Raw genomic sequence first — 24,061 nt, forward strand, 5'->3', positions numbered from 1 at the left:
AAAACTCGTTTCATAAGACCTTGAAGCACTCATTCTTTAAAATAACTCGTGGCTGCGCCACTCGTTTTTTAATCTTGAATTCGTGCTTCAAGACTGGTCTTATGAAACTTGTCTTTTAATATACTATTGTGACATTTCTCAGTCTTTTGTTTCCGCCACCAAATATGAAAATACCTCTAGTACAGTCTTTTTGAAATACGTTTGCCGTTTACGTTAAACGTTTTGTCAGTTTTGAAAAATTCGATGTAGTTCAAGCTTTATTGTCATTTTTTTGACACTATTCTACCTGACAGTTTAAAAATTTATTTTATACTCCTATTTTCCTTCTCCAAATGCCCTCTTCTTCTGATAAAGGTAGATTTTGATTGGGACTTTGCATTAAATAAATATTCACTACGTGCTTACTTACAATCATTCCCTTCAACCTAAAGTCTGTCTCAATTCTAAATTTCCACCAACACTGCATTCTACGTTGGAAATACAACCGGCAACATTGTTTGCTGAAAAATGCGTCAGATTGTATTTGTTAGGTTATCATCTGTCAATTTCCGTTTTTACAACTCAAAATTTTAGAATAAAGGAAAAGAACAAAAACCTTTTTTAAAATGCAGCAAGTAAGTAGGTAGAAAATCAAATTCTAAAAGCAAAATAAACTTATGAACTAATTTTAATGTTTGGAATCATGTTTGTGAAATAATTAAATTGCCAACTTTGGTTATTAAGAATCCCCAATTTAGAAATATTTTCATTTTGCCAGCATAATTCAACAGGTGGTGGAAATTTAGAATTGAGACAAACTATACAATACTTAATGACAACGTCAATCAATTCAAAGTAGGGTTAGAATCAGATAAGGGTTATTTCACATTAAAAGTAAAGACAATGACGTTGATGTCCCACTTTTTTTGCCCGCAATAGTATTTGAAAAATATACAGTATGAGTCAATTGTGACTTATTTCTGAAATGATCTTTGATGCAACCAAAAATACTAATTCCAGCATTCACTAGATACTAGATTGAAACAGTAATCCACGATTCCATTGCTTTGAGAATTGTCAACTTTGTCTTGACAGTTTTGCTAAAACTTGGTTATGAACTACTATGAGTCAAACGATGAGAAAGTGGACATGTTTCTTATGAATGGGGTATCTATGTCGTAAAAATGCTATGGTCGCAGGCATATTTTTATTTTTTATTTATTTAAATTTTTTATAAAATGAGTTAGCCCTTATTGTTGAAGAGTTGGATCTGAATACATGAACAAGACAACAACGTATGTATTTTAGCAACGCCTTCAGATTTTTTCTTGTGGGGCGTATTAAAAGAAAGAGTCTACCAAACACGTGTACTTAAGATTGAATAACTCAAAAAATTCGTGAGTACTATTCCGGCGAAAAAATTTCGTCCACCCTTTTCCTGTCATTTCAGAAAAATTGGGTGAAGTTTAACCTTTATTGTCATTATGATTGACGTTTGCAAATTAAAAAAAAACTGAAATTTATTACTGTCATCCATAAGAACATAGACACAATTTGATTGACACATGTCCACATGTGAAGTGAGGTTATTCGTTCCTAAAGGCTGCTTTCCAGCATGCGTGAGTGGAATGACAGTTGTGGACGAAATTTTTTGTCCGCCATTGTATATCGCCGTAACGCCAGCGACATTACGCCACGTTCAAAGGTCTTTTTTAAACAGGGTTGACGCGTGTTTACCTACTCCAAAATGGAATGCACGTTGAACAATTTTTACGTTGTCATTTTGCTGATTAAATTTCCTACATTGTCATTTTGATGTTTGTAGACAATAGTTATTTGTACTAGTTATGAAAGTCATACTTTTTTTCACGAATTTGCAGATTGTTTAACGAGGGCGTAGCCTTTCATAACGTGTTGTACACACTATTTTTTTTGCATATCGATGTAAGTTAAGAAATTTGCTCTAAAAGGATTTATGAAAAATTACAACAAAAAAATAGGTATGCTTTGACAATCAACTCCGAGGAGATGGAATAAAATGATGCAAAAAAGTACTACTTTCACTACGATTTTTCGTGTAAAAAAGTGCTACTTTCACTACGATTTTGCGTGTAAAAAAGTGCCACTTTCATTACGATATGCAAAAAAAACATTTTGATTCAATTTATTATTTAAATTAAACGCTGTATCAAGTGGTAAGTGGAATTAGTATTTTTGGTTACATCTAAGAAAATTTCAGAAATAAGCCACAATTGACTCATACTGTATATTAATGCATCTATGACCATGTCACCATGTGTACTGTCTTTTTATTCCTGTAGTCTGAATAGCAAATAGTCAAATATCGCGCGTTCAAATAAAATCCTGGGCTGGGGAGGCGTTGGAAACTGTCAATTGTTGTGCTTTTGCTTTTTTAAAGCGTAGATTAATTGGAGCGTGTTGACAGCTAACCTAAAATTTAGAGCCAAAAAAATCTTTCTTTTTTTCTTTCGCTGCAATGTTTTACATTAAAAATAGAATAACTTAACGATTCCTATTCTCGAAGCAAACATCTACAATAACACAGTGTGGTGCTGTGTACTCTTACGTATAGATACTGTAGGTATCTTGAAAAATAAAAACACGGTTTTTCCACCTTACGTAATGTGGAATTTTGATAAAGGAATTGAATACATTCTGTAATGATAATAATACATTTGCAAAGCGCTAAACAAAAAGACAAACTCGTGACTCAACTTCGGCGAAACATCATTTAAAATAAAAGTTTCCAATATTGATTGTCGTTTCTTGAAACTGTTTTACATATTTACCTATTATCCTTTATAGGATCGAAAAGGTTAATTATTCTGTAAACGAATTTATTTTGGTTAATTAGGTAAGTATACAGAGTGACTTATAATGGAAACAGATAACTTCGTTATTTGTAAGTACAGTCATGTTCAAATAAATCTACTAACTGTTGTAACGTCGTAACTCTCAATTTCACTTGTTCATATAAATCTGAGACAACTTCTTTTTTGGGTTTTAAATGTGACTTAAAGCAGTTAATTAATTAACATTTTATTAAAAAAGATATTTTGGCTAAAATTAACAATTCAGTGGTTGTTATTTTATTATCATTAAGCATTTTGCGGTATTGTCTTTTTCCAATGGTTCAGGAGTTATACATTTTTTAATGAAGCCCTGCAACTCCGATTTTTTGCGTAAAAAAGACATAAGTAGATCAAAAACGATGACAGATAAGTGTTGACAAGAGGACGTTCTGAACTCAAAATTTAACGTGGAATCCAAATATGAAATAAAAATGGGGCCTTCCCATTTAAAAAAACAAACATGGCGTAGATTTCCGGTCTTTCTGGAAGTGTCGCCATTTTGAAAAAAAATTATTTGAACTTGGAGCAGTCGATTATAGTCGGCTACCAATTTTCATATTAATACCACGAGTGCCAAAAAAGGCCCAATTTACACACGAACGAGTTGAGTACAACGTTTTTTTGTTCGACGACGTTAGCTGTAAAACTTTTGTTTTCAGATTGTAGGGTATGCCAAGTGACACCTCGTTTAAAAGCCCACTTAGGGGTGGTTGCGCACTTCCGGGAGGAGATATGCAAAAACCATATGCGCCAAAATGTGGGCAAGGAAAAACAAAAATCGACCTGTTTCTGGATTTTTTACAAAAACCGCCTACGTCCAAGTTATGAATTTTATTCCAGTTAAAGTTTCCACTGTATAATGCTGAATGTATGTATGTGTTTGTAAAATAAAATTCTTATATCATGAGTGATTTTTTTTTAAATAAATCTTTACTAACAGGCTGAACGAATTTGCTACAAATATAATCCTCTTAGTCTGAGTCTGTTATGGTAATTAATTACTCTGTGGCCCAGTTGACCGGTACGTTTTCGTTTGCAAAAGACCGCATTGAATTTGCTTGTGCCGTTTAGGAAATATTCCTTTTCAAAAAATACATTCCCTATCTCCGAATACGAGAGGTTAGCCCTTAACTTAAAATACTGCTTCACCTGTTTTACGAATTTTATTGACAAAAGTAACAATTTTGCCATTATGTCTACCCGGTCCCCGCCTCTTTTCCACCGTCCATGGAAAGTATGTACCGATCCATAATCCCGAGAATGGTGATGTCACCACCAATTAAGGGGTTTTCCGGGTTGTGGATTACTGTTTTGGTATTTGGTGACTTACATAAATGACCAAAACGAAAATAGCAAAAAAACATAGTATTGTTACCACCGGCCCTCGAGGTGTGATCGGGACCGGTGTCGTTTTGTTGACCGATGTCTCTGTTTCGTCGAAACGACTCCCACAAGAGCCGATTCGTCCCGTCTCTCGAAGCAGAAATGAGATAACACTATAAAAATATAGATACAAATGACGAAATAGTTATTTAAGATATAAGTGTAAAAAGACTAAAAAGTTATCCTTTATTGCACGAACGGGTTTAAAAATACGACCGAGGTACACGAGGGAGTATTTTAACGGATGTGAGTGCAACAAAGGAACTTTTTACACGTATGTCTTACAACATTTATCTACGATCGTGAGATCATCGCACCGGTTTCAACATAAATTTGTATAAAATAATTATCATTTTTTGTTCGACATTGTCGGAATTTGAGAAATTTCTCCTGTGCGAGCGGATTTTGATAAATGTCACAACTTGTCAAAACGAAACGTCAAGTTAATTTTAAAGATTTTAAGCGATTTGGAGCCTTTAAAGGGTTTGCCGAACAAAAAAACGTTGTATTCAACTCGTTCTTGTATAAATTGGGCCTTTTTTGGCACTCGTGGACCATTAAAACGCTCGTTTCACTCGCGTTTAAAAATGGCCTACTTGTGAGAAAAAAAGCCCAATTTACACCCTAACTCCTAACTCATTAAATAAATAACTATGATTTATGAATAACCAAAGTCGTTTGAGAACCACGTCGTTTAGCAACCTACTTCTAAACAATATTTCCAACAAGTTGTATTGTTGTATTCTGACAGTCCTGTGCCATAAAAGCGTGCACTATAGTTATTTATGTATCAAGGGCATTATGAAGATGTTTATGTTCGAGGGCAACCAGTTTAAAAGGTCGAGGACCGCCAGGCCCGAGAGTTTTTAAGGTGCCCGAGAGCATAAACATCGAGTAATGCCCGTGGTGCATACAACGTTTTATGTTTCACTGCATTTGAATTTGTGAACATTTAAAAAATTAATAAATTGTGAACTTGATTTTGCTAAATTTCCTAATTTGCGGTAACTCGTATCTATGACGACTTGTTTGAGCGGGCGTAATAAGCGGGCATTATGATTTATACGCCCTAGGGCATTATAGCCTACTTAATACAGGGTCTTTCACGACTCGCGCCCTAGAGAAAAAGGGCACCTGCCGACGACAATAAGTTGTCAAAAAATAGAAACAAAGAATTTACTACTGCTTTCATAACTGAGTTACAAGACTTGTAATTCTACCAATCCCAGAAGGGCATCTCGAGGTGTGATGTTATTTCAACCAAATAAAGCCAGTTGCTAGGTTTCAAAAATAATACCATCAGCTACAAAAAATGTTTGGATTACTGTAATTTTGACACTATTAGATTTGACTGTCATTACATTGCAAGTTCGGATGTCTACTGCTTAAGCAAAGCCTATGGGCGATTCTAGGAGATACTTGGAGCTTGGAGTGTAGCGACTCCACGGATCTGAGCTGAGCCACCAGTGTCGGATCTGACAATAAATCGGTTACAGAGGCTCTGATGCGCAAAACCCACCGATGATTTTTGGCTGGTATGACGAGGTCGGCCGCGCTCTCAAGTTTTGTCTTGGACGGGCCGCGGGCCTCGGACTCGTGGTTGATGTCTGATAGTCGCAACTAAATGGCATTCTAGGTCATTTTAATTATTATTACAACGTATTGTAGCAAAAAATAAAAATGTGTTGCAAACAAAAAAATAATTGTTATTTCTGCCCGAAAAACGTTCTTCGAAGACTCTTGCTGGCTCCCTGGCGTTACGCTCACGTTACGTTCCCCAAAAATTCTTATCCTTTCTAAATAATCAGCGGCTGAATACATGATTGTAACCAAATAAACAAAGGTTTTGGCTTTTTTTATTACAAATTTAATTTGACAGTGACATCTTTCAAAAACAACTCCAATCGCCCAAATATTTTAAAGATGTTTTTTCTTAAATGAAATCCTAGCAACGTTAAATTACGACAAACACACCTTGGAGGTGTAGATCTCTGATTGGTTAACTTTAAGTTGTCTTTTTTCGAATATCTTTTAAGTTAGATTTTTTTTTTCTTCAAAATTACACATCCAAATGCGATCTCTTGTTTCCTCTTTTTCTCTAGGGCGCGAGTTGTGTAAGACCCTGTATATCTCGTTGTCAAGGTATAAAAAACAAATAATGATTCAGTGAAACATAAGCTGTGAGCTGTACTACTTTAAAATCTCTTTTGTACGCGGATGACTTAAAAAATTTTAATATTATTAATGCTTACACAGATTGTGACACTTTACAACTTAATATTGAAAATTGGTGTAAGAATAACAAGTTAGCTTTGAATATTAACAAATGTAAAGTCATGACATTCTCTCGTAAAGCTAACCCTGTCTTGTACAATTATAGCATAGATGGTCAGTTGTTAGAACGTTGTGAAAAAATTAAAGATCTTGGTGTGTATTTTGACTGTAAGTTGACATTTAATGCCCACATTGAATATATCACAAATCATTGTTACAACCTTTTAGGATTTCTTACACGGAACACTGTTTCTTTTGATTCCAATGTTTTAAAAACTTTTTACAATGCTTTTATTCGTAGCAAGTTAGAGTATTGTTTCATTGTATGGAGTCCAACCTACCAAAAATACATTCATATGCTTGAAGCTGTTCAAAGAAAATTTCTTAAAACATTGTCTTATCGTCGTCATCATGAGTATTTGACCCATGGATATTGTTATAATAATTTATTAAATGAGTTTGATTATATATCGATAAATGATCGCCGTACACTAGGTCAAATTATTTTTGTTTGTAAAATTATAAACAATTCTATATCGGATGAAAATTTACTTTCATCTTTGAACTTTAATGTTCCTAGACTGAACAGCAGGAGTACGTTAACATTTTACTTGCCATGTGTCAATACTCGTCACTGTGCTAATGGACCCCTAGTTGAAATGTGCCGCAAAGTGAATACCTATTGTTGTAATGTTGACATTTTTTGTTCCACATTAAAACAAATTAAAGATAAAGTATTAGAAAATTTGGTCAGTTTTGGGCGTGAATGAGTAATTTCTTTCTTTAGTATTAGATTTTTGTTTTTTTCTCTCTTATTTCTTTTTTGTTAATTTGTTATTATTGTATTTCGACTGAGTTAATTATATTTTAGTTAAATAATTGTTATCCTGTAATTAGTAGTGTGTACCTACTGTTGGATAATAAAATTATTATTATTATTATTATTATTAATAGTATATTACGATACGAGTCTTATAAGAAGCATTTTATCGCACGCACGATTTTAGAGCACGACGAGCGTAGCGAGGAGTGCCCTAAAGGAGTAAGTGCGATAAAATGCCTTATAAACGAGACGTCATACAGTATTTTTTCTACTTTGCCACTTTTTCAATGAAAAAAAAAAATTTAAAATTTAAAACCGTTAAAGTTGCAGTCTGCCGCGACACGACAGTATCCGTCAAAATTAAAAAATTAAATTTCACTATTTTTAGTGTTATTATTATATCACGCCTTTTCCTATTACGATACGCAAAACAGTATCGTAATAGCATCAGTACGAATGCAAAGTAGAAAAAAAGTTTTATGGCACAATTCCGTCCGTTTCACTAATCGTCAAGTTTGACAACGATTTTTAGTGCAAAAAGTGCCTACTTTTTACACGATCGTAGATAAATCTAGTTAAGGTAATACAGTACGTGATTATTTGCGTAGCATCTTCGGGCGACCACGTGGAAACAAATTTATAAACAAGGTAGAAATTCTTATAAATAACTAATAAGTAATTTCAATTATTTGGTGAGATACCTATGAAAGGAGATTGCGTTTGAAACAAACATTGGCATGAATAGAAATATTGGTACTTAGTTGAACCAATGTTATCGAAAAAGTCCTCAGTGCAACCTGCAATCTTTTGGTCTCGCCATACTAAAAAAGTGCTGCCTATAGCGCCTACGTCTACTCCTTTATTTATTGTCCAATTTCAATAAATAAAGTATCAAATAAAATGGCTTCTAAAAGACTATAAATTGTCATATAATTATACTGGGTGCCCCAAAATTCGCGGAACAACTAAATGGGACAATGCCAACTCAGAAAATAATGAGAAAAATAATAAAAAAATTCTATACCTCTTAAATTTGAAGATATGGGGGCTCAAAAGGTGCAGCTTTGATCTCGTTTATTTTAAATATGAAAATAGCAATTTATGTAACCAGTTCGGAAATGCGTTATTTTGTGTAACGAGTGGGATATTTGCGGGACGAGCGAAGCGAGGTCCCGCAAAATCTCGCGGAGTACACAAAATTGCATTTTCTAACGTGTTACATACAAGATTTTTTCTAATTTTAACAAAAAAAAGTTTCTTCAAACTTTAAACGAAGCAATGAATTTAATTAATAATTGTGTTAAAATATCAAGTACGTAAGTAGGCACGCTTATTTTGCTTAAAAACAAAAAATATGACAATGTCAAGTTGTTTTGTGCATAAATGTAGTAGTCCAGTCAATAGAGACATAAAAATGGCTCCACCTTGCAAAAGGTACAGAAAAGTTTGTACTTGGCAGGTATCTTCTATTAGGCATATTATTAATATTGCCGAGTTTGCGACCTTGGGGGGTTGCTGGTCGCCCCGCCATACTGGAGAATAGGGGTGAAAAATCACATTTCTGCGATTATTTCATTATCCATGCGAGATACGTCTATCTAAGTTATTATAGAAAATGTAGAGCGTACAATTCTCTACATTTTTTGTTCTTTATGTTTTTTTGTCAGATCAATAGTTTCGTAGTTACAACGTAGACGTTACACAGAGATCAAAAAGAGTAAAACAGTAAACTTCTACTGCATCGTGGACTATGCCCACTGGGAATACCACGTCAAAAAAAAACGCACCCTATTGCTCTACCTCTATGGTGCGGTGGAACAGAATAAAAAGTACAAAAATAAAAGAAATTCTCGATTTCTACACGCTGTAACTACGAAACTATTGATCTGACAAAAAACATAACCAACAAAAAATGAGAGAATTGCATGCTCTACATTTTCTATAATAACTTAGATAGACGTATCTCGCATGGATAATGAAATAATCGCAGAAATGTGATTTTCCACCCCTATTCTCCAGTATGGCGGGGCGAGCGGCTACCCCCCAAGGTCTCAAACTCAACAATATTAATAATATGCCTGATAGAAGATACCTGCCAAGTATAAACTTTTCTGTACCTTTTGCAAGGTAAAACTCTCTATTGATTGGACTATAACGAGTTTTACTGGACACATCCAAAATATCTTCAGATTCAGATGATATATCAAGTGATATAGAAGAGGCTGCACGAAGCGCGATTTCGTCCGTGATCCCGAACAAGTCAAGAGCCAAATATGATTTGGCTTACGAGAAAATTGAAAAATGGTGTGAAGGAAAAAGTTTTGCTGGCTTATTTCGAGGGAAAGAAGACTCTAAAACTTCTAAAAGCTTCACACTGTGGAGCCTTTATTCCATGCTGCGAAGTGAACCATCTCTAAAGAGGAATGAATATTGTTGTTAAGAAATGCCTATACTAATTTGGTGGCATTTTTAAAGCGGCAGTCATTCGGTTACTAACACTTCCCTTTCATCATCATAGGAGTTACCATTGTAAGAGTAATTGTAAGAGTTGCTGCATTTATAAATGTTTACAAAAATTTATTAAACACTAAATGTCCTCTTAATTTTGTGTTGTTTTTTGGTGTGACATAATAAATTTTTCCTAACCAGTGAGGAAAGATTTTACTTTTCCTAACTAGTTAGGAAAAGTGTGACGTTTCCAAACGTCCATTAATTTTGAAAAGTGTCACTTTATATGTCAAAATTAGAAAATAGTTATTTACGAACCGAGTGCGAGAAGGTATTTTTCGCACATGAGCGCATTATTTGAGGCACAAGCGACGAAGGAGCGAGTGCTTCATTTGCGCAAATGTCCCGAATACGTCTTCGTGCATCGAGGTTTGTACAATATTTTTTGAAACGAACATTAGCATTTTTAAATTATTACACAATAGTCTCTAATTTAGTGAATAGATGGCGCTTGCCCAAGTGTTAATCGAATTAGGTAATAGCGATTTATTTTAATTCTTTCGAAATTTTCAACATCCAAATTGAGGAAATGACGTTTTGTAAACCAGAGTTCAATGTATTATCAAGTCAAATTATTTTCAGAATGCTCAAAGAGGCCAATGCTTTTTGGATGATTTTGAAGCACTAGTGCGCGAAATCTACGTTCGCGGTTAACTGTTGCGTTTGCGAAATGTCATTTTGAAGTTAGTGAGTTCAAAAAAGGTTTTAACTATTTATCTTTTACTACCCAGTGACATAATAATTCTGAACGATTGTGATCAGGTCTGCAATTATAATTATTTACTTCATTATTTAGAATGTTTTTAAATGTTGCCACATTTATTGTAACAAATAGGTCCATATCTCTTACTTACAAAAAAGAAGATTGATTTTTAAAAAATATTTTTACCTGATATTTTAATGACTACTTAACAACGTACCTACTGCTAAGTTGTTCCGCGAATTTTGGGGCACCCAGATACAGGGTGTTTTCGAAGTTGAGGCGTTCCTTGTAATATGAGGTACAGTTGCGGCCGTTGAAATCTCAGACAGGAAAGATTTAAACACTCTGTATAAATTCCGAAATTTGATTAGCGTAAATAGGATTTTCATCAAGGATTATAAAGTCAGTGTCAGTATTTGACATATTAGGTCAGAATCGCGCGTAACTTTTGAAATGCCGCAATTATCTGATTTGCAAAAATTTGTTAGACTGAGGGCCGGTGTGAGTATAAGAGCCATTGCGAGAGGAATTAATGTGGATAATAATGTTTGAGTGACATTTTGAGAAACGTCACTTTCAATTCCATTTACAAAGCTAAAAGTTTGGCGTTGTCAAAGTCCGGTCATGTCTATTTCTCCGCTATACTAGATTAATAACTGGCGTGGCCCAGGATGATGTCTTTCCGGAAATCGCTCTGCGTATACTCTCTGGATGCCCCAGCTGCATTCTGATAACATTGCCCATACATTAGCAACATATCTGTGAGCTTATTATTTTCGAAATGATAAAGCCATTCCGACTAATTAGATGACAACTCTGACAGTATTTTTGATTAACGTCCATGCTCATTTGAATTTTTTTTTTGTCAATTCAATTTCAAAAAAATTAACTTATTGTATCTTCATTGCCGTACACATTTTACTGAGGTGATTTTGGCTAAAACTCTTTAGAACAATGCATACTATCACATGCTAAAAGCAACGCCTCAACTTCGAAAACTATCAAAAAAATCATGAAAATGTAAATATTTTTTGATAAAATTTGGTAGACGTTTTGCTATCAGTCTAGATTCGTATGCTCTATAAAGTCAGAATCAAATTTGATTAAGTTAACATCGTTTTAAAATTTTTCTTGTTGCCTTGTTTTTGTTTGTTGTCATTGGTCGAAATCGTTGTAATCTAGCAATGGAAGTATGAAACAATGTTTCCAGGAAGAAGATATCAAGCTTCGTCAATTAACACTCTTTGAGAGAGTCTGAATTGTCGGGTTTAAAGAGGCCAATTCCTCATACAGACAAATTTCAAGAATAGTAAATCATTCTGTGTCTACTGTTGCACAGTGTGTGGTTGGTAGAAAACAGAGATAGTGGTGCTCAAGATTCTGGCCATCCTAGAAGAACCCCACACAAACAAGATCGCCACTTGTCAACAATTTATCGTCGAATAAGATCTTGGGGCTTCTACAGTTATCGTCTTCATTTGGTTCTACCTTTGATAAGTGAACTTCACCAACTGGTGCCGTGAGTAAATCAACTGAGACGCGGAATGGAACGTGGTCGTCTTCTCGGAGGAATCCAGATTCCAGATAAAGGCACAACGAAACCAGAAAATCATAGTTTGGATTGAATATTTTCCATATCATATAGGTACAGTTTTGAAGTAATTTCAAATGACTAATGCCATAAAAGTGCTGTTGCAAATGACAAGTGTGTCTTTACAACCTGTACCAAGTTTAGATTTTATTTGGTTTTTCATTAGAATGTTTTCCTCAAGTATTATGTTATGTAGTTATGTTACTTAAAAATAGTCAATAGAAAAACAGAATTCGGTGTCGTTTCTATAACAATATAGAGATTTCCTGGACAATTCCACTCAGAAAATTTCAACCAATCAGCTTGTAGTATTTTGAATCATTGGACCAATTAGGAACGAATTACACCGATAATTTAGCATGGTCCCAAAATTATCGAAAAATTATCGCTGTAATCATCTCCACCTTCCTAAAATTATCGCTGTAATTTTCTCGTCCTTCCTCGAATTTTGATAAACTCATTTTCAATCCACAGTAAAATTTTTGTTGTTTTCAACTACGTTAACTAACGCTTTGAGAGTCATAAGAATACGCATAAATTAAAAAAAATGTGTAAAATTTGAAAATGAAATTTTCCTTCGTGGAATTGTCATGCCGAATACAACTCGATGGTACGAAATTGCGGGAAATTTTTCTCCTCATTTTACTCGTATTTGTTTCTTAGACAATTTCCACTCGTTCGCTACGCTCACTTGTGGAAATTGTCGTCGAAACAAATACTCGTATAATGAGATCGAAAATTTCCGGCAATTTCGTACCCTCTCGTTGTATTACTAATGAAAATTTTTGCACCTAGCTAACCCAACATGAAATTAATAAGTGGACATTTTTTCAGCCAATCAAAATCATTTATTTATTAAAAATCTGAATTTTTTTTCCGTTGTCAAGGATAATTCTGTTATACTAGATTTTTTTTTTTCAGAAATTTATAATTTAAGAAGCATAATGTCCGTGTCGTTGCGATTTTCTTACCGAATATGCCCTCGTGCATTGATTAATATCCGGAAATTTTTTCGAATGCATTTCCAAAACTTATTAATTAGCCTGATGGAACACGAGCATTTGGAATATTATAAGTGAAAATTGTCTTAACATAAGGTTCCTTTTTTAAATGCATTTTAATGGAATAGACAGGTAGGAAATTTAATACCCAGTTTCGAAATGTTCGGCTTATTCAATACATCATTCATTAAGGATCATTAGCAACGAAGGGTGCGAGCAAATTTCAAGTTTAGTTTATTGTACTATCGTGCGTTCAAATGAAATCCTGGGCTGGGAAGGCGTTGGAAACCGTAAACTGTTGTGCTTTTTTAAAGCGTAGATTAATTGGAGCATGTTGACAGCTAACCTAAAATTTAGAGCCAAAAATTTTTTCTTTTTTTTCTTTCTTTGCAATGTTTTACATCAAAAATAGAATAACGTAACGATTCCTATTCTCGAAGCAAATATCTAAGGGCACCCTTTGCTGAAAACAAACATGTTCAATTATGTCCCGATTAAACATAAACAAATGTCATTCGTGTCAAACGGCGGGAAATTCAAACTTTACACTATTCTAAACGGTTTAATTTTTCCAACGCCTACTCAGCCCAGGATTTCATTTGAACGCCCGATATAACCGGGCCAGTCAGCGTCAAATGCAAACACCACAGTCGCATCTCTTGTGGGCGATTTTTATTGAAGAAACGAATATGCAAATAGACACACGTTTTTTCGTAATTTCCAAACTGTTTCCGATAGGAGTTTAGTTTGTTACTTTGAAATAAGACTACAGTATAAATGCAATGTTTAACATTAATATATTTCTATGGCTACACAATATATTACATCACTAATATTCTAAATACAATTTCTACAGAAAAGTATAGGTCTTTCAAAGAATTATATACATGCGGTAAAATTTACGTTAAAAATTTTGAGTTACATATGAAAAAAATATCACAATTTTTAATTTAATTGCACTTGTGTGACAACTGTTACAAAACTTCGTACATAATTCTAGGAAAACCATGTATTTAAAAATTTTAATACAAACCTGTAACAGGTGGATTAATTAAATGAAACCAGTGCTCTGAAATCTACATAATATCACCTACAAAATATTTTGGCAAATACATTTTCAAATCATGATTAATGTTACACTGGCAAAAAAGAATTATATACTAATTGGTTTCATTTCGCAAATCCATCTTGACACCCTGTTAGTTTTTGTTTTAAATATATAGTAATTCAAATAATTCATATTATTAATCAACCTTAAAACCAAACCTATGTTTTATGTATTGTACAGAATCATTAAAAAACGTCATTTAAGTAACATAACCAATTCAAATAACACCACTGCTTTAATCACAATCTAGTTTGTACCATTATCAGTCAGAGTTACATTACACAATAGACTAAATAAGACATTAATACCTTATCATACCATAATTCTGTACTACATACATGTTGTAAACATTATTAATAATGATTATCATAACTCTACTGTACAAAATATTAATTTACAAGACAGTGATATTTATTCATAGATAATAATTATTGTTAGTATTGACAATAATTGGACCACGTAAATTTCGAAGGGAACGTAAGAAAATTATTTCATGATGAAAAATTGTAATTTCAGAATTATCCCGACAGATATTAAAAGAAGTTTTGAACAACTAAACTGTGCAAAACAAGTGAAACATTTGAATAGTAATTACAAAATAGTGAGAACTTAAAACTAGAAATAACTTTATAAAGTAATAGTACGAGAAATTACAAGTACAAATCCTCAATCAAGCGTTTCGTTAAAAAAACAAGCAAACTTTCACTGGATTAACGATAGATGAAAGTCAAATGATCACAAATACGTTTATATGTGGGAATTACTTCCCAATGACTATTGAGAGTAGTATAAAAATACATTTACATGTTTCTTTACAACCTAGAAAACTATGTACAAGAGAACAAACATATACAAGACAGAACAATTACACAAAACGATGAAAAATATGCATATTTTGGACGATTTCATCAATTTGTACTTTAATCGTCAAACTATAAGCATGTCATTTTACAACAGATATTTCTACCAAGTTAATTAAATTAACGGTAGAATTTTTGGCGATTACAATAAAAATTCAGTCACATATGTACACACAAATCACTTGACTTAGTTGTGAAAAATTATAGATTTCTTTAAGATTAAAGCTAATCACATTACAAGACGCAAATTCGAAATAAAACATATCACCCACAATTATTAAATAAACTGAACATTGTTTTTTAAAAACTAAAGGAACTAAACTGAAATATACAAACTTACTTAATATAAGTAAGGAAGAAAACTATTGTCAAATTAATAATTATTAATTGTGAATGACTGTTATGTTACTTTATTGATGAAACCTTAAAATGGAAATGCAAAATATTGCAAATGGCATTATCTGTCATGACAGAAGATTATTATCACAGCAATAAACTTAAAATTACGAAATAAAAAACCTCGAGTAATACCTAAAAACAAACTGCTTATAGTTTGGACTTAATAAAAAATATATGAATAGAATTACAAAATATACACAAATAAATGACGCGAAGGCACCTGAATTTTTAGATATATAAAGTGTAAATTTTAAAAAGCACCAGTACGTTTCATAGAAAAGTACATCAACAAAGTTTTCAAAACATTTGAAAGAAATAATTACATTCTTGTTGATTTTGGGGAACTGATGGCAATCTGGGCTTTAATTATGAACAATGACCATCTACCATTAATCTTGTAACATTTGACGACGAACTACTACACTCTACATACGTTTTTGTAGTGTGTTCTGTTGATATTCATATTCTTATAAAATGCGGGGTTTGCAGGAAAAGGGCCTCTACATATTTGACGGTTAGAACTCAAATTGAAATTTGGCTGTAAATTAAAACAATTAAAAATAGGTAAATTTTTCAATATTAAAACTTACATCATTTGATGAAGACTTAACTCTTAACGAAGATAAAAAGGTGTTTTGAGAGTTGCGATATTTATTCGAAAAATCTGTAGAATACCTCTGCTGAATAATTGGTCTTTGTACTTTACGAAATTTGTCCTGTAAAGGTGTTGATGGCGGCGAAGTTGTCGGAGTCGAATTCTCTGATGAGGAAGAACGGTTCTCTGATGGAAAAGTAGCTAGCGTACAATACGAACCTTCAGATTCGCCAAGTCTAAAATTTCAAAAGATTAAAGAAAATAATCTGTCATCAGTTGTGTTATTAAAATTACCTGTAGCATACTTCACTAGGATCTACCCAGACAGTAAGTTCAGTGGGCAATCGCAGATCGCGGTATGACGAACCACATTTGCTGGCAGCTCGTTCTAAGGTTAGATCTATTGGGCTAATACCATTGATACGGATGCATCTGTAGGCTTGACCCTTACTCGGCAGTTCCGGAAACCAGTGCTTCTCAAATCTAACAGCAAATTCATATTCTAATTTTACATCATAATTCTTGAAAAATCTTATAATAAAAAAAAAAAAAACGACAAAAACGAATTATTAAAACCAAATTAAATTCTAAGAAAATTTTATTATATTATTTTATACATAACACCATTCGAAATATGTATTTGAAAGAAATATCAATGAAAATATTAACGTGACATTTCTCTTAATTTTTCAAGCCCACACTTATTCCCTGAGTGATGGTACACATTACGCAGAGGTAAAGCGATAATATTAACTGTTAAAAAGATTTCTGTTTATGACCATATAAACTAGGCCGACCGTTTTAGCTAATCATTGCAAAACAAAAATTCCAATTATCAAGAACGAAACCAAGGCAGTGATGAAACCATTAAAAATACGAAGGTGCTAATCGTCATACAGTTTATGGAGTATACAGTGCGAGTGTAAAGCATGAGACTACAGTCCATCCATTTTCAATATACACTACTAAATCTAGTGATTTTAGTAACTTCTGTGGTGTAATGGGATACAACTTTTTTTCTATTGTAAATGCAATGTCACAGATAGTAATTCAGGTTATGTGTAGTTTTAAGAGGTTATAATGTACGATAATTGTCATTTTTGACAAATCTCTAATCGGGTCCCGCAATGTAATTGGATAAAATCAAATTTGTCGCATTTACAGAAAAATGTTCGAATAAGGTAACCGTAATTTGTAAAATGCAACTTTTCAAATAAAATAACTGTTATTTTTCGATCGACTCTGTACTATAGTCCAATTTTTACCCTTTTGAGGTGACGTCACGATTTCCTTCCTCGCTTTCTCTTTATTGCAACGAGAGAAACAGAAAAAAAAAACAAAAAAGGCACGTTTATTTATTGATGGTCACTTTGAGGTTATTTTATGCTCCTGTCAATTTGACAATTTTTAATTTCTTTCGCTTATTACATTGATTACAAACATAACCTCCTTTCGAAGCAATTGTCAACAAATTTGAAACATTATATGTAAAGTCCATTCAAAAATCAAAAAACCACCAACGTCGCATTTTCCTCGATAATTACTATCGGCAACCCTGTCTAGTGTTAAATTTGGTGACACTTGTAATTTTGAGGTTAAATGTTCATTAAGTGTCTTGTTTTTCTGGGCATGTTTAAGTAAAAATAATAAGAATCAATAAATAAATGAAACGTGCTGCTAATAAAACAATATGAACGAAATTCAAAGCAATTGAATTTTATTTTGAATCAAATAAATGTCATAATTTATAGTCACCAACATAGTATGAAAAAATATCTACCTAGGGTTTTTTAAATTTTACCAACCTAAAGCAACAGGTGGTGGTTTTTTGATTTTTGAATGGACTTTAGTTATTTTTGATAAATTCAAATTTGTTTCTGATCCTAGCTCAAACATACGTGAAGTTACTAGATAATGACGTCATCGCAAAAGGGTAAAAATTGGACTATATCGCGGCCAAAATACTTTGGTCGTCAATGTGACATAAATGATATTCAATTGTAAAGCAAGCTTTAGGATATTTAACCTTATTTTTTACTGTTTTCAAAATTACATATTTTAATTCATCAGTGTCATACGGGTGGGGTAAATCCCAGCTGCGGGAGGTAGGGTTCAAAAACAAAAGATCAACATGGTCGCGGTTTAGACAACCTTCAGAAGCAAGTAAGACGATTCTATATTTATCAAAAACTGAATATGCCATATTTTTGACAAGAATAATTTGAATTTGTCATGTATATTGACATTAATACTTTATTTACATTTGAAGTGTCAAAAAGTGACGAGCAAAGTATTTTGGCCGCGATAGTACATCATTGACGATATGTCAAAGTATTACATTGGCAGTTTTCTAGATTATCACTTTTACAGTAAAAACAAAAATGCACAAAACATTAAGTTAGGCATGGAATATTGATAGTTTAATCGTTGTTTTCAAATAACGGGTGACTATTTCAATTTTCACTTAGGGTTGGCTATGGATCGTTCTCTGTTTTTTGTGTTACTTTAGACACACACAAGAACGACAAATGTCAATGAGTATAATACGGGTGATCAAGAATAGAGTGGTATACAGAGTGATTTACGAGGAATAATGAGCCCGACGGAATAGAAAATGCAACCCACAATACATTGCAACAAAAAGCCGGACATCGAAGCGGTAAATGTCCGGGTTTTTCTCCTGATGAATTGCGGGTTGCATTCTCTATTCCGTCGGGCTCATTATTCCTCGTAAATCACCTTGTATAAGAGAAAGTAGGCTCGATCCTGGTTCATAGGGGAATTTTTGAGAGTTGCCAGCCTGGTCACCACAGACTTCGTGAAGTAAATGCACGCCTATGAAATGTTATACAAATGTCAACTATACCCCACCCACACAGTTGCCACATAAATTTTCGTACATAGTTGCCATACTTATCTACAATCATTTTGAATCACCCAATATGTACGGTTGGCTTAAAAAAAAACGGGTACTGTCAGAACATGTTCTGTCACATTTTATTAAATTTTTATAGTTTGAAACGGTCTTTTAGAATTTAGGTTAAAAAACTACACTTATGTGTCAGAAATGTAAGTTATGGAAATACAAATACTACTGTCAAATAGACACAAATTGACAAATTAAATTTCCAATTCACATTAGGTCAAATTTCATTTCCCGTTTTTTTTAAGCCAACTGTACACACATACCACGGTGTGTGTCTAAAGTAACATAAAAAACAAAGAACGATCCATCCTACTAAGTGAAAATTTAAATAGTCACCCTTTATAAACAAATGGAGTTTCCCATTAAGAACTGACATATGACCGAATCCGCAACTCCAAATATGACAAAAAAATATGGCGTGATATTTAACAAACTTGTAAATAAGGGACGATCGAAAAATTACGATGATCTGAAGAGATCCACTTTTAAAAAATATGGTTGACCTTATTTCTATTTTATCGAATTAATTCAATACTTTACACTCGCACTCTATATTTGAATAATTTTTATTAACATCTTTAACTTCTAGTTTAGATTTATTAACACGTTGTGCACTGCAGCTTCTTCAAGACGTAATGGTCAGAATTTTAAAATTACAATATAGATTTACATATACTAATAGCAATTCAATTGACAACGTATATTAAATACAGGGGGTGTATTCTTCAATTTCGATTAGTTTATGTCGCACACTACAAATATTTTCTATACCATGCGAAAAACATTTCTCGCATACGGAATATTGACGGGTGGTCTATGTGACAACATGGCAACTTATGACTTAATTTGACAATACATAGTAGTTTTTTGTTCGACACTGTCAGAATTTGAGAATTTTTTCGTGTGTGAACGGATTTTGATAAATGTCACAACTTGTCAAAACGAAACGTCAAGCTAATTTTAAAGATTTTAAGCGATTTGGAGCCTTTAAGGGGCTCGTCAAACAAAAAAACGTATTCAACTCGTTCGTGTGGCACGCGTGGGCCATTTTAAAACGCGAGTGAAACGAGCGCTTTAAAGGCCCACGAGTGCCAAAAAAGGCCCAATTTACACACAAACTCGTCAAATAAACTACAATTTTTTTTATTGGTAACCAATTTTGCTCATTTAAAACACGCCTGAGCGTGTTTAAATCGAACTTTAAAAAACGCTCTTTTCCATAGCAACATCGCGCGTTTTCCATGGAAACATCACCAAACCCGAGAGGACCGGAGAAACGTGAAGTCTAAATGTTAACTCATTTAATATTTAAAAAAAAATATCGTAAAGTATTCGTGAATAACTGGTCTTTAAAACACTCGCTCTATTCCGGCGTAATATCCAAATAATTTAATATACTATATTTTTTCTATAAAACTACAGATCTTGTTTCAATGGATTTTTCAGATTCTGGAAATTATGAATTTCAAACTATATGATACCTATTACCTATATCATTTTCATTTCACAACTGAGGTAGGTATGTATGTGAAACTGGACTTAAGACATATTTATTAGTCTGACAGACTTATTTTTGTTCAGCTGTGCAACATTTTCTATGTTATCTTAAGTACTTGAATAATTTACTGAGCTTTATATGCATTTAATATTTGTTTGCACAATTTAAGCTTTATAAAAACTGACAAATAATAAAGAATAGTTAAAAAAAATAATATAACTATATTTGGCGATGCTTATCACACACTTTGCGACTCGTACGCGAAGTATTTATAATCTACCAAGTCAAAGTTCTTCATTATTTCAAGGAAGGTTTACAAAGTTTGTAGGCATGTATCGTTATCACGTATTCACGGTTCAGGCATCTGGCAGTCGAATTGCTAGCTTCGACTTACAATGTGTTATGAACGGCCATGTGGTGTTTAAAATAAATTCATTCATTCGCTTACTACTTTACATATAAAAAGAAGGCACTTACCTTTCCATGAGAAGTTCAGTTAAATGCTTTTTGAAATTTTCGATTTGATCCTGAGGGAACTTATCGCTTTTTTCAATGAACCTTATAAAGAACATAACAGCAGCTAAAATTTCTTCCTTCATTATCGTTTTCTAACGGATTACTTCACATCAGGGGAAAAATGACGACGTAAACCAATTAAAAGTTACCAAAGGTTATCTGAAAGGAAATGAACGTCTTTATTATTGTGTTATCGCACTTCGGTTTGCACAAAATTCTTCTCATTTAACCGTAATGCGCAGTTTCACGAAATTGACAGTTTTGTAGGTGCCTTTAAAAACAAAGTAGATTAGTCCGCAACATGAATTGATAACCTCCATAGATTGATTAATCTTAAATTATCTACTTTTCTCTAGAGATTTATTTTTAATCAATTTTTCAAAGGTGAATCTGAAGTTCACACTGTTCACCGTAAACAAATAGAACGCCAATAGTTTTTATAACTGATGACTGCAGCATTTAAATACGCTGTAACATGATTTACTTAATTGGTTTTGTTTTTATTTAAAACGTGTTTTTGTAAAATCGTATCAAAATGAAGTCATTTATACAGTAATTTGCGGGCGTAAATAATGCCTTTTCGCCCTAAGGCCTAAAAGAACAACAATTAATTTTAATAGCTATTTTATTTGTTGCATCACATTGGCAACCAACAACATAACTTTTGATTTTTGAGAACGAATCATGTCATTAATTTTTTCAAAGCTTTAAGGTGGATTTAAATGATTTTACAAAAAAATTATGTTTGCATTTCGGGCGTGAACGGCGATTTTGGCCCTTTGGCGTCTTATAATCCCTCGGCTCTTAGGGCCTCGTGCTTATAATTCCGCCGCGCGCCAAAATCGCCTCCTTCACGCCCTTAATACAAAAATATCTATTTTATTATTTATACAGTAACATGAATATCTATCTTGCCATAGAATATGCAATAATTTGATTTTTTTTAATCGAATTTTTCTCTTGCTGCCCAATGAATTTATTCAAGCCACTGCCGCAATTGTAGTTCTAACAGACCCATAACTTAATCGTTGTGTAACTCTGCTCTGAAATATTAACGAATTACTCTTTAAGATGGACGTAAAGTAAATACATATATGTATAGTGAAATTCTGTTTCAAAATTTAGCAACATTGTTATTGAACAACATTGATTTTGCATAGATCAAACCAATCAATAGCTCCATATCATAGCAACTACAACCTTGTTAGGTAGGTATGTATATAGCAATATTGGTAAATTTTAAAACAGAATTACACCAATAAAACAGTTATTAGGTCATGTTAAACGAAATTTTAAGAAATACGTATCTAAATTAAATTATGATTTTAATTTATCGAAACTGTTAACTGAAAACAAATCACAAAATGATAATACATAATTATTCAATTATACAAAAACTAACGGTACAATTCCATTTCTTTCAACTTCTTTGTTGTTGTCCGTACATATCTAAAATCACCTATGTGAACTCATTTATGCAGGTCACAACAGTTAAAAACGCAAAAATTAACTTTAGGTAGTACGTTTTCAACGATTTGGAACCCGTAATGAATATTTATGTAGTATGTACATATCTGATCCTCCAATTACATATATGAAATTTTATCTAGTCATTGGAAGTACAGTTGGGGGTCGCAACTAACTGAATTTGAATTAGCTTGAATGTCCATGTTTGTTTTTTTAAATTTGTTTATATTAGTTTCAAAATAATAATTTCTTTTACGTAACAGTTTTCGTAACATGATTATCAAATGAAAATAATTTTCCATACCGGGTGTTAAAACTGTGCATCATTGAGGTATTTAAAATTCTTTAGAAAACAAAGCAACCATTTTAAATTGCCATAAGGCAAGTGATTACTTTTGTAGGATTTAAATTAATAAAGGGTATTAATTCAGTTAAAATATATTCTGGGCACGGAAGTTATTATTAATCAATATATAAAACACTAATTTGAAATTTTGTTGACTGTAAATCGGCAATATAAAAAAGGATACAGAGAAGTGTTTTTGATAAACAAGTACGTTGTAATGTAATTATTTAAAATATGTAAAACAATGGACTCACTATATGTTAAGAAAATATTTTATTCTATTTTAGTCAATAATCGTCTTTATACGCCCCCAAATGAGGGCATAAATTGGCCTTTATGGCACAGATCTGTCAAAAATCTGCCAAGCAACGGTTGGTTTAATTATTCAAACGATGTTATCAAACATTATTGAAAAAACGAAAGAAACACAGTAACCCTAACAATATCAAAATAGCAAATTTTCTGCACAACACTAAAATTTGCATGGACATAACTTTTAGTTTACTAAATATTTGTGTGAATCTTTTAGAAATTATAAAATAGAATAAAACGTTGTATGTACCACGGGCGTAATTGTCGATTATACCCTTAACACATAAACAACTAAAAAATAAATACATAGATGTAATTATATATTTTGAAACTGGATAAATTGATTATTTTTCTATTATTTCAAGAGGTTTTTCTTAATGAATTCTGAAGTTAAAAAATTGCAATAGAACTTTAACATTACATTATTTTATTCGAAAATTGTTGTTTAGAATAACAACGTCGCTACTTTTAAAACAAAGAACCATACAAATATAGGTTCCGATAAAAACAGTATACTAAATTATGAATTGATAAAGAAATAACGGTAAAATTGTAAGTGGAAATACGATTATAATATGGAATAAACACTATGCAACATACTGCGTTACAATTTACAATATGAAACTAGTAAAACACATTTCAAGGAACTCAACTGGTGACATATTTGTCGAAGTTGACTACAAAAGATAACGTTTTCCTCCATTTATCTTTAATTAAACTTACCTATATTTGAAGATGATGCTATAGAGACGCAGAACTGAAAAAATTGGCATGGAAAACACAAATTTTTCTGGGTTTTTCGGAAAAAACAAGACGAGAATCAACAAACCAGTACTAGGACACGAATCGGATATGAGTCACAACAAAAGCACAAGTCACAGAAATCATCTGTTTCCTAG

At 32.7% G+C, this 24,061-nt stretch overlaps 1 protein-coding gene and 2 long non-coding RNA genes across 3 annotated transcripts in view; 2 read left to right on the top strand and 1 right to left on the bottom strand.

The window, feature by feature from the left end:
- LOC138122235 (uncharacterized) overlaps positions 1–24,061 on the top strand; it is a 229,788-nt gene that overhangs the window by 35,877 nt on the left and 169,850 nt on the right. The gene's annotated exons all lie outside the window — the stretch shown is intronic.
- On the top strand, positions 2,224–3,759 carry LOC138141415 (uncharacterized). The gene is made up of 2 exons (XR_011163147.1): positions 2,224–2,854; positions 3,512–3,759. It is a non-coding gene; the product is annotated as an uncharacterized lncRNA (long non-coding RNA).
- On the bottom strand, positions 13,910–24,035 carry LOC138125342 (protein BTG1-like). Its single transcript, XM_069040616.1, has 5 exons — positions 23,886–24,035; positions 20,999–21,196; positions 16,392–16,580; positions 16,093–16,333; positions 13,910–16,040 (listed from the first exon to the last, which is right to left on the bottom strand). The coding sequence occupies exons 2-5, from the start codon at positions 21,118–21,120 to the stop codon at positions 15,921–15,923; spliced, it is 672 nt and encodes a 223-aa protein (XP_068896717.1). The 5' UTR covers positions 21,121–21,196; positions 23,886–24,035; the 3' UTR covers positions 13,910–15,920.

Source organism: Tenebrio molitor, chromosome 1 (assembly GCF_963966145.1).
Source record: "Tenebrio molitor chromosome 1, icTenMoli1.1, whole genome shotgun sequence".
Classification (NCBI taxonomy): Eukaryota; Metazoa; Arthropoda; class Insecta; order Coleoptera; family Tenebrionidae; genus Tenebrio; species Tenebrio molitor.

Bases quoted from the DNA above. Each gene is read 5' to 3' on its own strand.
- LOC138125342 (XM_069040616.1), bottom strand. From the start codon at position 21,120: ATGAAGGAAGAAATTTTAGCTGCTGTTATGTTCTTTATAAGGTTCATT. The intron at 16,581-20,998 runs GTAAGTGCCTTC...ATTTGCTGTTAG, and splicing joins ACTGAACTTCTCATGGAAAG to ATTTGAGAAGCACTGGTTTC. The intron at 16,334-16,391 runs GTAATTTTAATA...TTGAAATTTTAG, and splicing joins CCTAGTGAAGTATGCTACAG to ACTTGGCGAATCTGAAGGTT.